General features: G+C 35.8%; 1 protein-coding gene across 1 annotated transcript in view; it reads right to left on the reverse strand.

Annotated features, from left to right (window-relative positions):
- The window catches only part of IL1RAPL2 (interleukin 1 receptor accessory protein like 2), a 49,413-nt gene that overhangs the window by 9,777 nt on the left and 27,435 nt on the right, over positions 1–12,201 (reverse strand). The window contains exon 4 of the mRNA XM_017518675.2: positions 6,428–6,598. Within this exon, the coding sequence (XP_017374164.1) occupies positions 6,428–6,598 (171 nt within the window). The remainder of the gene's footprint in view (positions 1–6,427; positions 6,599–12,201) is intronic.

The raw sequence follows: 12,201 nt of genomic DNA on the forward strand, positions 1-12,201 counted from the left end.
TGTGTGTTATTACTTGTCCCACAAAAACCTTTCTGGCCCTCTCCCCTTCCAAATTCTTGGCTTGATAATTCACAGTTAGCTAAGCTAAATTTCTTAGGCAAGAGTTTTGTTCTCTATAGTATGACGGTCCTAATTAATTTTGATTAGTCTTTGACTCAACAGCTAACATGAATTTGCTGAGATTGATGACTACAGGGAATTGTATTTATTTACACTTCTGAGTCTGGAGGCTATAATTCTGGTAATGAGTCCTTTAACTTCACATTTCACCTGGGGGCGAGTGGGGAAGCATGACAGTGGGAAGAATCCACTCTGAATGCTGCCCACAAGTCTGTCTTCCTTCTCTTCTCTCTTCACCTCTTCATAGAGAGTAGAGGTAGGGAATGGGACACATTTAGAGAGGACTGAAGGAAAGATAAAGTGGAGAGTTGCAAAGAAAGCGAACCTGCAAAATACCCTCCCCCTCTTTCTTTCTCCCTTCTGAGGCCCTAAAAGCCTGTAGTGTAACTCATTCTGATTAGGGCAACCTTAATGAATATGGAACAAAGCCACTTACTACTTACAATCTTTTCTGTGTTTCCTTCAGTACTTAAGACAATTTTATCCTGGTGTTATACTATGTTTTTNAGATGCCTGTTATTTGTGCCACCCAAACAGCAGATTTTCTGATTGAAATTCTGCATAATGGACTCTAACCTCTACCTCAAACTTTGATGAGAAACCTTGTTCTGTTGACCTCAGTACATTGCTGGACATATTGAAGTACAGTTTTTTCTCTCTTGGCTCTAACATGAAGGGGATGGTGGACACATGCAATTTTATTCCATGTGAGTAAATTTCACACAATATGTTAAATTTCCATGGTTGTGCATATCACCCCTGCCTCACACTTTTTAGGTCATAGACGTCAGATTGTCTGGAAAACGATTTTATTACTCCCCATGGACAACTTAATTAAATGGTGTCCAATCTGTTCAGCTCTTAGAGGAACTATTGGCAATGAATACTTACAGACCAGTGTACAAAAATGTTTTTTGCATGCCTCACTTCAGAAGTGACTAGGGATCATCTGACACCAGATGTATTCTCCAGTCATTTGTCATTTCATTGTCAGCACAATCACATGGGTAGTACTAAGCATTAAAGAGTTGAAGATTAGACTAGTGAGAAAAGTCTACCAAATGCAAGAATGTAATCAGACATTATACTTTTTTCCTTAAATTACTGAAAGTCTTAGGATTCCTTCAAGGAAAATTGAGCATAAAAACAAATGAAAAGATAATTTGACACGTGAGGCTAAATTCATAAATATAATTTTAATAGATGTGGTCGATCAACCATAAGCATGAAAATGTTTTTAGTTTTCTAGTGTATTTCTTGAATGCAATCATGCCTGAATGGATCCTCGTAGTCTTTCTATAATAGAAAGGGAAATTGAGGTAAAAGCCTTCCAAGGATTTTTTTTTCCCTCTTCAAAGTCCACTTATACATCTGTATCTTTTTCTAAAGCTTCATTCAAAACTGGCTTAATTTATAATTGTTAATAAATACTGCATATGCACCTTTCAGCACTTTACTTTCTTTTAAAGGAAACAGAGTACAGGATTGGGTTGTTTCTACTTTTAGTTTTAGAATGCTGTTTTCTCGATCTGGCCAGTGGCCCTCAGCCTGATTCAATAACTTTTTACATTTTTGTTTTTTCTTAATCTCTACAGAAACACTGAGATAAGATAGACCCAAGAGCCTAAATGGTACTCATCCAAAAATGTCCCCAATCTCAGGATCTCAATTGCACAGCTGGGTTCTGTTGGTCACATGTCAACTTCAGAGCACATCTGTTCATTCCTCAAGGATCCACTAGGCTCCATGAACACAATGTGCTCTGTGTAGAGTACTTTATACCACAAAAACCAGCAGCTGCATGGGTGAGAAAAATCTCTACTTCTCAAGTTTGTGTCTCTAGGCAGTTTAAATAGGGTGTTTTCTATCTGGCTTTCTTCTGGTTGCCTGTCACTTCTGACATTCAGATGCCTGTTGGCAACAAAGTTGCTTTCACTGTTCTCAGGGACAGATGTTTCTAGTCTGGGAAAAGGCAGACCAAACTTTTACTGGAAAGTAAGAATTCTTGCCATATTTAGGCACACAACCTGAGAAAACATAAGGAAGATCCTGGCCACAGGCTCAAGAATGGAAAGGTAGTCACTGCCAGGAAAATAATATCCAGATCAGAACACTCAGCTTCACCATTTAGGAAAAATATTTGCATCAAATTTCCCCATTTCTGCTGGTTCATAATGGCCAAATGACAACATATCTCTAATAGGGCATGGGTACAGACACCTCCAGCTCACCTTGGAAAGTGACATCTTTGTATCCAAGATTTCTGAGAATTCTTGGTTATATGAGAGAGAGGAGAGAGACAGAGAGAGAGAGATTTTCATGTACTTTTGAAACTGTATACATTGGAAAGGTTTGTGTGTTGATGACGTTGAGGTGGAATACCACCAAAGTGGTACAAAAAGACTGAAGATACATCAAAATTGAGGACATTAAACATGAATGGGTTTATGACATAGATGTCATTAATTTGATTCATAGAAAATTGTTGTTGTGGATCAAGAATAATTTTATGATATCTACTTTTATAGTCCTCAAAGGCCTCATTGCTAGTTTTCGGAGGAAGGAGTAGTCCTAGGTCAACATGTTTTAAATGAGACATGAGGGACAAACATGGCTTATAATACTGTAACTAGGTTTCCCCCCACACACAGGAATGTGTCTATATTTATATGGTATAACCTGTTAAATCTGTACCAATGGCTGCAAATACAGACCACAGAAGCTTCTTTAATAACATACACACGCCAGGTCCAAAATGTTCTACTCTGTCATTCATGTGTAAATCAAGTATATTATTCATACACTTCATTGACTTCCTGAATGCGTGCTCAAAATGCCAAGGAAAAACTCGTTAATCGTGACATGGTGACTGCTCAGCTAGTTCTAAAATGTTGGTGGAAAAAGAAAAATTGTCAAAGGGCCTTTTTAAGACCCTCTTCAGGTTATACTTGCAAATCGGAATTCAGAGAACATGAAATTCCTCCTTCAGGAAGGAAGGATTAAAGTCAAACACCCTCCAGTGGTTGCATCTAAAAACTGCATAGTTGTCCCAAATAACTTACCTGTAAAAGGAGTCTTCCTGTGCACCACTGAGAACCCAAGATCCAAGACCCTACTCAGTCTGATTTTAAAACATTAAAATAATTTTTTATGGACTATAAAATCTCTATCCATCTTGATGACACAATCTTGGGTGTTTTCATGTTGGAATTCTTTTAAGTACCAGGGTAAACTAGGTAACTACGTTCTATCATCTCTTGCATACTTTGTTACAGTCCTTTATGCAATTTTATGGTTTGCGCAAGCTTCATACCCCATAGCAAGGACGACTTTCAGACAGTTTATCATGCAACAAAAGAACTAATTGATTTCATTTCAGCCAAACAACCAGTTGACTCAATTTGGTGTAAAATATTCTACCACCTGTTTGCCTAAATTAATACAGTGGATTGATTTGATTGATCTGTCCAGTTATCAAAATGGACCTCAAAAAGGACACAGCTTTGGGATGTGTCTTTCTTATCCCCATGCTCTCTGGGTCTCACTCTCACCCATACACAGTATCTGCTTTATGACACAATAAGCAAGTATCACCTACTGAGTCTCAGATAAAGTGGATTACCTGTACTCTGTGTTGTATCCATTTCCCTTTCTAATGTGTGTAATGGTAAAGCACTGTTTTCCAGTTTAGAACAAAGATAATAAATGTTGAAATGTTCAGACATGAAGACTGACATTTTTCAGTTACTTGTTGGAGTTGACAAATACTGCCTAATGTTGGGCTAACAATTATGAAATGCAAGATAACAGAAAGGATGGCACCACAGTCCTACTGAAGATGACTTAATATAATATAGATTCTACTCTGGTGATATTACCTTAAGACAATTTAGAATATTATTGCTCTAAAAATGGTTTTTTGCTGAATTTTACATTTAACAAGATGATCTTAGCAAAAAACATTAAAATATTCTACTGAATGAGGCTAAAAATAGTAGAGGAGTGTTTTTAATTTTTCATCAATGATTGATCAATCTCTTGTAGATATTCCTTCTAATATCTGAAAAATAAAAGCAACATGCTTATTAGCTCATTCTAAGGACCAATATTATTTTTATAAATTAACCACAATTTTTTTCAATGGAAATCTTTTTTTAGCTTTAACATTCACCTTGTTAAGGAAAATGCCTTTCAGACACTGTCATACAAAAATTTAAGCACTTATTTATGGCCATGTCATTACTTTCTCTTTCTTTACAGATTTTTTAAAAAAGATCTTGCACAGTAACACTATTCAAACAAAATCAGTAAACATCTATGACGCATGTAATAAGCTAAAGTCTTCTGCTAGATGATTATAGGGATACAAAAATAAATGAGATATAGTCCCTGTCCTCCTGGAGTTTATAATCTTGATTACTAGAAAAGACATAAATAGACAAAAAGCTGATAAAATATTTTGAAATACAAAATGTATATCAAAGGCACAGTTAGGCTAGAGTGCAAAGTATGAGTAGAGGAAGTGGTAGGAGACAAGTTTAGGAGATAAATCTGGGCTGGCAAAAGATTGTAGAAGTGTTTAGCTAAGGGTTATACATTTTATCCTGTAGTAAATAGTGAATGATTCATGTGTTGAACACAGAAGTGACATGACCAAGGAGGTGTACATGATATTAGTGGAGCTGGGTGGATGGGAGAAAAGATTAGGAAAGTAGAAGGATAATTAACATTGAAGGAGCTAGGTAATTAGGGCCTATATTAGGGTGGAAGAAATGAGAATGAAAAAAATGCAAGGGACTCTGGATTTGGGAGAAAGACACAAAAGAATGAAAAATGACTCTGAGGTGTCAGGATGTTCCTTGGAGAAACCACAAATGTAGAATCGTACTTCAACTCATGAAAATGGGGAAAAGTGCAGAAAGAAAAGAATGAAGAAAGATAAGAAGCTTGGGGAATTATTACATTTGTGAAGCAGGAAAAAATAAACCAGTAAATATAGGCTTCTTTGTTCCTTTCCATGCATGTCTAATTGTGCATACTAACATGCACACATCAACATACACAGAAATACATAAACCCTAAAATAAGAGATGAACAATCAAAACCCATTTATTTCCATTTGTCTCCTGTCAGCTTAGTGACCATGGTGGATGACTGATAATCTGAATATATGTTATTGAGGAGCAGCATGATCTCGTAGAGTGAGAACCAAAGTCAAATGAATCTAGATTCCACTGCCAGCTCTACCATTTGCCAACTGTTTGATCTTGGAGGATTTTGGGGTTTTGCTTCCTCAGCATGAGGATGTAAGTACCTGCTCTCTTGCAACACAGGGTTACTGTAGACATGAGATGAAGTAATGTATGTGAATTTATTTTATATACTCTCAAGTACTTTTTTTATCTTTCACATTCACTTTGTTAAGGAAAATACCTTTCAGACACTATAAATACAAGCTTTTTATTTTGTTATTATCACATGTTGAAATTAACATGTTCTGATTTGTAGATGCCAGTTCAATCTTCACCTCTCAAGGATATTAATACTTATATGCAAATGAATTCTAGCACTTACATTTTCCTCAATGGCATTTTAAGCTCTTCGAGGGCAGGGACCATATCTTAGATTTCTCTGTGTTCTTATACTTTAATATGCATGTGTATGCACTCTGAACATTAATGGGAAAAAAGTACATATTTTGACTTGAAACTAAATTTATTCTGAAAGCCTCAATATAGCTTTCAATGTATAGCATAACTTAAAAATAGCATTCAAGCCTAGCATTCAAGCATCTTGAAAATAATTTAAATACACAGTGTGAGTGCTGTACCCAATGGCATTATAAACCTTTTTAAATATATTTTTCTATAAATCTGGAAATAAGTGACAAGGCATAATGAATAACAAGGTTGAAAGGCACAGATTCAAAGTTATTAGTGACAATAATTGTAGGTGTAAGAAGCTCGGTGAGAGAAGACTAGCTTTGGAACTGAAACATATTGAAAAACCTTTGATGTTTATAGATTTTTTTTTAAAGATCAGAATGCTTTTCAGGACACTAAAGCAATATAATAAAAATGACCATTATGGCACAATTTAGAAATCATACCCAAAATATTAGTGAGAATGCCTTTAAAAATATTCAGATGCTAGAAAGTCAGAACATAGGCATGTGGGGAAAATTCGGATTTAAGAAAGTCTCCTATGAAAAACAATTGTCTAAATACTTGGCTCTGATGTTTGAAGCCTTCACATAACATCCTAAAAGTAATAGAACATTTTAAATACAAAATTTGAAAGTACTTACTTCCACTTGGAATCAGGTCTCTTTCTGGGATGAAGAGTTTATATCCATAGTGTTTTTCCAGGACATCTGGCAGTACTTCAAGAGCAAACTGCTCTTCTTCAGGATTGTCACAGTCTAAAGTATCTTGGTCCACTTTTGTGTAAGAGAGATAGGCATCATATTCTTTGTTGTCTTAAATATAAAGAACAATAAAAGGGTTGTAACTATTAGCAGGTTCTCTAAATACTAAAAGGCAGGAATAGCACAATAATTAGTGACCGTTTTTATTAATTGGAAAAAAAATAAGTCACATATCATGTTATAGGAAATCTAATATCTTTCAAAATAACCTAGTCATATGATATGAACTGAAACTTATGCAATAGGCCACCTATAGTCAGAACAGAGTAAAAGATACAATTATTATTTGTGACTTTCAACAACTATATGCATTTGTGATACTCAATGATGTGTGAATGATTAGCTCAGTGTGTTTGAATGCAGGACTAAATAGACCAAAGTCATGGATTTAACCCCTTTATTTTCCATTTGGCTTGGCTCTGTTACTTGGCCACAGACTATACTGTAACTTGTTTGCACAAATATGTACAAAATATCCAACAGGGGCTGGGTCCTAGAGTGTGGAAGATTGAAATAATCCAGCCTTGCTCCTGGAGACACTGTTCACAGCACATGCCATAGTTCCAGTTGGTTAGTGTCATCATCTTCATATACAAAAAGCAGTTCATTACCAAATATTAGAGACAGCAGCTGGGTTTTAACAAGTGCATTGCCTGTTACTCTTGTTCAGTTCATGGTCAACTAACATGACACACGCTTCCAAAAGAAGCCTTTGTTTCAAAATATACATACTTCTTGTATTGCCAAATTAGATTTTCCCTTCACATATTTAGTCAGGGAGTTAACTGTGCTTTGCAAGTGTATTTTTTCCTCTTTTGCTGTATTGGCTCAGAGCCAGTCTCGCCAGAGAGAAAGGGTGCATGTATGCATACATTTTTCTGAAAAATGTTAAAGAACACACCTAGTTGAGGTATTAGTTTCTGAAGAAAACTTTTAGATGGGCCACATCCATAGTGAAAAAGTTATAGTGAGATTTTCAAAATCCCCTTTTTTAAAAAAAATAAATAAATAAGTTAATGTAGTGAGCACAGACTCACGTGGAACTATTAGTAAACCCAGAAACTTACAAATAATAACTCTGAAGACTGGTAAGGATTTCAGGATTTGTTTCTAAAGCACATCAACATTTTCTATTAAAACATACCTAATTAGAATATATCTAAAACCTGACCAAAAGGTAGAAGCAGCCACTCACTTCCACCATCACTCATACCATGATTGCATTCTACCTGTTGAGGGAGGAATAAATTATAGATATCTGATAAGCTGTAGATATCCTCTTTTAGGAGTAGATGAGACCTCCTGACTACCTCTGAAGTAGGATCCTGTTGCTCTCATTCTGGTAAGATTTGAGCCTTCACCACCCCCAAACAAAAGGAATTCTGATTATTTATAGTAAGATGGTGCCTGAAATAAGGGGAAAGGGTTAATGCTCTAGCATCTTTTCCGGCTGCAAAAGGCTTCCATAAACCTTGGTTGAGTTACTTGATTGCTTAGAAGCAGATGCACATGAAGGATTGCCCTGAATAGTTGAGGAGATCATTTGGCTTACAAATTGGGTGCATTCCACTGTTGTGCATAAAACTCTGCTTGGAAGTGAGAATGTTCATAAGCAATGCTAATGTAAGAACCTCCTGGTAATCCTAGCACCTCTGCCCCTGTTACAATCAAGTGCAGGATGCACCTGCACGCCCTTGACTTTCTCCATCTATAATTACTCACCTGGGACTCAGAGCCCCCGATGATACACAGCTGGAAGAATAAAATAGGCCAAAGGACAAATAGCTCCATTCATATGACCAGAATATATTTCATTGTTCTTGATAGTGTTGCTGTCTCAAACTCCATAGTGTCAGGCTAGACGCCTGTTGCTCTCTCTGACTTTGATAACTTTCCTATCTCACAAACCTCCCTAATTTCAACCACTTATTAATCCATTCAACAATTATTTGTTGAGCATCTGCAATGGCTACTTGACTTCTTTACCCATGTGACCAGACCTTCTAGACTCCTGTCCTACTGCTTATACTGACTATGGTTATTTGTCTTCCAAACATGCTAAACTCATATATTCTTGGTTCTGTCCTTACTGGCTCCACCTATATTCTGATATTGCAGTTCAATGCTACAAACACCCCTAGAAAGTACTTCTATATTTACATTTTTCAAATCAAGTTGTGACAAAGAGCATGGATTTCTTTGATATGTGTTAACACCCAACATATCTGGACTATAGATTTTACCTCGCTTCTAGAGGCACACCATTCATTGGAAAAATTGATGCTTCTGGTTTCATTCATGTTCCTTTGAGATGAACCAAAGGTGAAGAGCTTATGGTGTCTGGCCAGAGCAGGAAGAAAGCTCTCAAAGCCACCATGTCAGATGTCCTAGAAGCTCTAGGATGCCAGCTAGTGAGCCAGCAGTGACACAGATGCTGCGGTTTAAATAATGCACTTCAGCCTTATGTAGACAGCCAAGAAAACCTCATGAATAGCTGCAGCTGTTGCTCACAAAGAGGAGCAAGATAGATAAAGCAAAATCAACAACATGATGCAAATAAGGTTAACAGCTAGGCCTGAAAATTATTTCTAAACCGAAAGGCTGTTCAGCAGCACCACTTTTCTCGGCAAGGCTAATGAGCCTTCCTCTGTGCTAAATAATGCTGACTAAGCTCATCTGAGGAACCAAAAAATAGAGCACAATGCACACAGAAAAGTGTAAGGAAGAGGGCTGGCCCAGTGGTTATCATAAGTATACTGTTCCTTAAGTTATAAGGAAGAGAACCACACATTTTGTAGAAGAATTTTCCTGTTATCACACCTGTCCTTTTCTGTTTTAAAATCTAATTTTAATCCTGTTCCCTACAAGAAGCCATTTGTGTTTATAACTCAGTTGCTCTGCAGCTGTGCTAAACAGTGCTAAACTCCTAGTTTCTACAGAGCAAAGAATGTGTAATCTTGTTATTATATAACTACTACCTACTATAGTATGTGTGTGTGTGCATGTGTGTGTGACTGTATTGTTGATCCAGATGAAGAATATAAGTAAATGCATCATGCATAGTCCCTGTCACTTAGTAGACACTTAGATATTTAATGACTGAAAATTGAAAGGTTGAATATATGAAACAATCACTGTTCGGTGGGTTGAAATAAAGTGAATTAAATTTTAAACGTGGCTAAGAACTTAAAATTTGTGGGATGGATTTTATTTTATACAAAATAAGGCACTTTTATAAGAACTTTTAGAAAATACCACTATAGATATTGTCAAAGAGAACATGGGGAAAAAGCATATGGGTAAAATTGTGTCTACGATTTGTCAAAATATTTAAATGGAAAAATGAAAAATTTGATACATTATCTGGCTGATATTTGGTGTTCTGTAACTGTAGATTTCTAAAAGGAAGTTAAAATTTATTTATTAGTTTTAACTACATACATGTTGACTTTTTAGTATTCCATTGAAGTTAATGCAAAGGTTATATACTTAAGTCCAAGATTTCATATAGGAATATAAAATATTTTAATCATCCTTCCTAATGAAAACACTTGAAGTACCCTCCTGCCATATTGCGTTTTTCCCCAAATAATGAATTTGGAATCAATATATACAATTATGTAATCAAATTGCTCTATATCACTGGACACCTTTGAACACAGGAGCCACATTGTAGATAAAGATGCAAAGTGGCATATTTAATTCCTGAAAAATCCTATCATATCAGCATAAAATTTATCTTACAAATATGTACTACAACTGATCAGTTAGTCTAGATTATTGGGTATCAGTGATGAAAGTAATTAATTATTGCAGATTAACATAAATTATATAATCTCACAGATTAACAAATTGCATGTTATCAGGACTCAAAACATATAAATCACAGAAGCTTCCCTTTCATATTTTCATTTTATTTATTTATTTATTTATTTTAGAGACAGGCTCTCACTCTGTTGCCCAGGCTGGAGGGCAGTGGTGAGATCATAGCTCACTGCAACCTTGAACTTCTGGGTTCAAGTGATACTCTTGACTTAACCCCCACAAGTATCTGGTACCACAAGCATGCACCACCATACGCAGCTAATATTTTTTAAAGTAATTTTTGTAGAGATGAGGTCTCCCTATGTTGCAGAAGCTGGTCTTGAACTCCTGGGCTCAAGTAATCCTCCTGCTTAGGTCTTCCAAAGTACTGGGATTTTCTGAGCTACTATGCTTGGCCTCTTTTATGTTCTTTTACATAGATAATGCATCGTTTACCTTCACAATTGTATACTTTAGCCACTTGCTGGTACCTGGGAACCAGGGACATTTTCCTCAATAACACATTCTGTCGAGTTTTTTTCTGTGTACAGATAAGAAGTCAGGATTTTTCAATATTAACTGTTGTATATAGGTAGAACTGAGGGTAACTGGTCATATTTTCATAAATATTGTCAGCATATATAATAATTGTTGGAATAGGCCCTAATTTTTCATTTTTAAGGTATGTCTGAATAAGAGTCTGTAATACTTTTAAATGGGCTGCTGTAATTGTTCAGTAAGTATGCAGATTTGACAATGAGCAAATAAGCATACATATGTACTCATCAAAAAGCATTTCTCAGCAGGTGCAGGGGCTAATGCCTGTAATTGCAGCAATTTTGGAGGCTGAGGCCACAGGATTGGTTGAATGCAAGAGTTTGAGACAGGCCTCGGTAACAAGATGAGAGCCTGTCTCTACAAGGAATAATAATAATAATAATAGCAACAAATTAGCCAAGCATGGTGGCATACATCTGTAATCTCGGCTACTCAGGAAGCTGAGGCAAGAGGACTGCTTGAACACAGGAGTTCGAGGCTTCAGTGAGCAAGGATTGCACCACTGCACTCCAGCCTGGGTGACAGTGAGACCCTGTCTCAAAAAAAAAAAAAAAAAAGCATTTCTCTAATTTACTATGAAAATATGAAAGTCAATTAAAACCCACTCATATCATCATGTATATAATAGTAACAATAAGAACAAAATCAGATTCCTCAAAAATTTGATATCTCTCACTATAAAATTAAAAACAAAATTGTGAATTCCTCTCCTTTGAGATAACACCACCAACTCAAAAAAAATAAACAAATGCTCTATCCTTACTTATTTTGGTACAATGAAAACTCAGTTTTAAGTCTGACTTTTTAAAGTAATGTTTTACAAACTGGACTTCTTTCTAAAAATTTTTGGATTACCTGTGGCATTCTATACACATTTCCAAGGCTTACAGCAGTTTCGGGATAAGAACTTTATGTATAAGAAGTTACATGTCATGATTTCTTATTGATTTTGATTGGAAATATGGCAGTTTGTACTCTTGAAAAAATTAAATCATTTTAAATGTTCAAAGAAACAAGGCTCAGTACACTGCTTTATTGATATTTCACTTGTAAGATTTTCAAAATTCATAAACAGCAAATATAAGAAAATTATCAGCTACACTCTGAATTTTTATTCTTTCAGGTCACCTTTGAGACTGGTGCTATAAGCATTCAAAATATGTAGGTCCATGTACTTTGAGCTTTAAAGGAGTGTCTCCATAGCTTTCAATCTGTTTCTTGCATGATTGCTTGTTTTCTAGCTGGCAGCAATGACTAAAACTGATCTGTACTTAAATTTGCATTTTCTGAAA

The sequence above is a fragment of the Cebus imitator genome, unplaced genomic scaffold (genome assembly GCF_001604975.1).
Source record: "Cebus imitator isolate Cc_AM_T3 unplaced genomic scaffold, Cebus_imitator-1.0 Scaffold696, whole genome shotgun sequence".
Lineage (NCBI taxonomy): Eukaryota > Metazoa > Chordata > Mammalia > Primates > Cebidae > Cebus > Cebus imitator.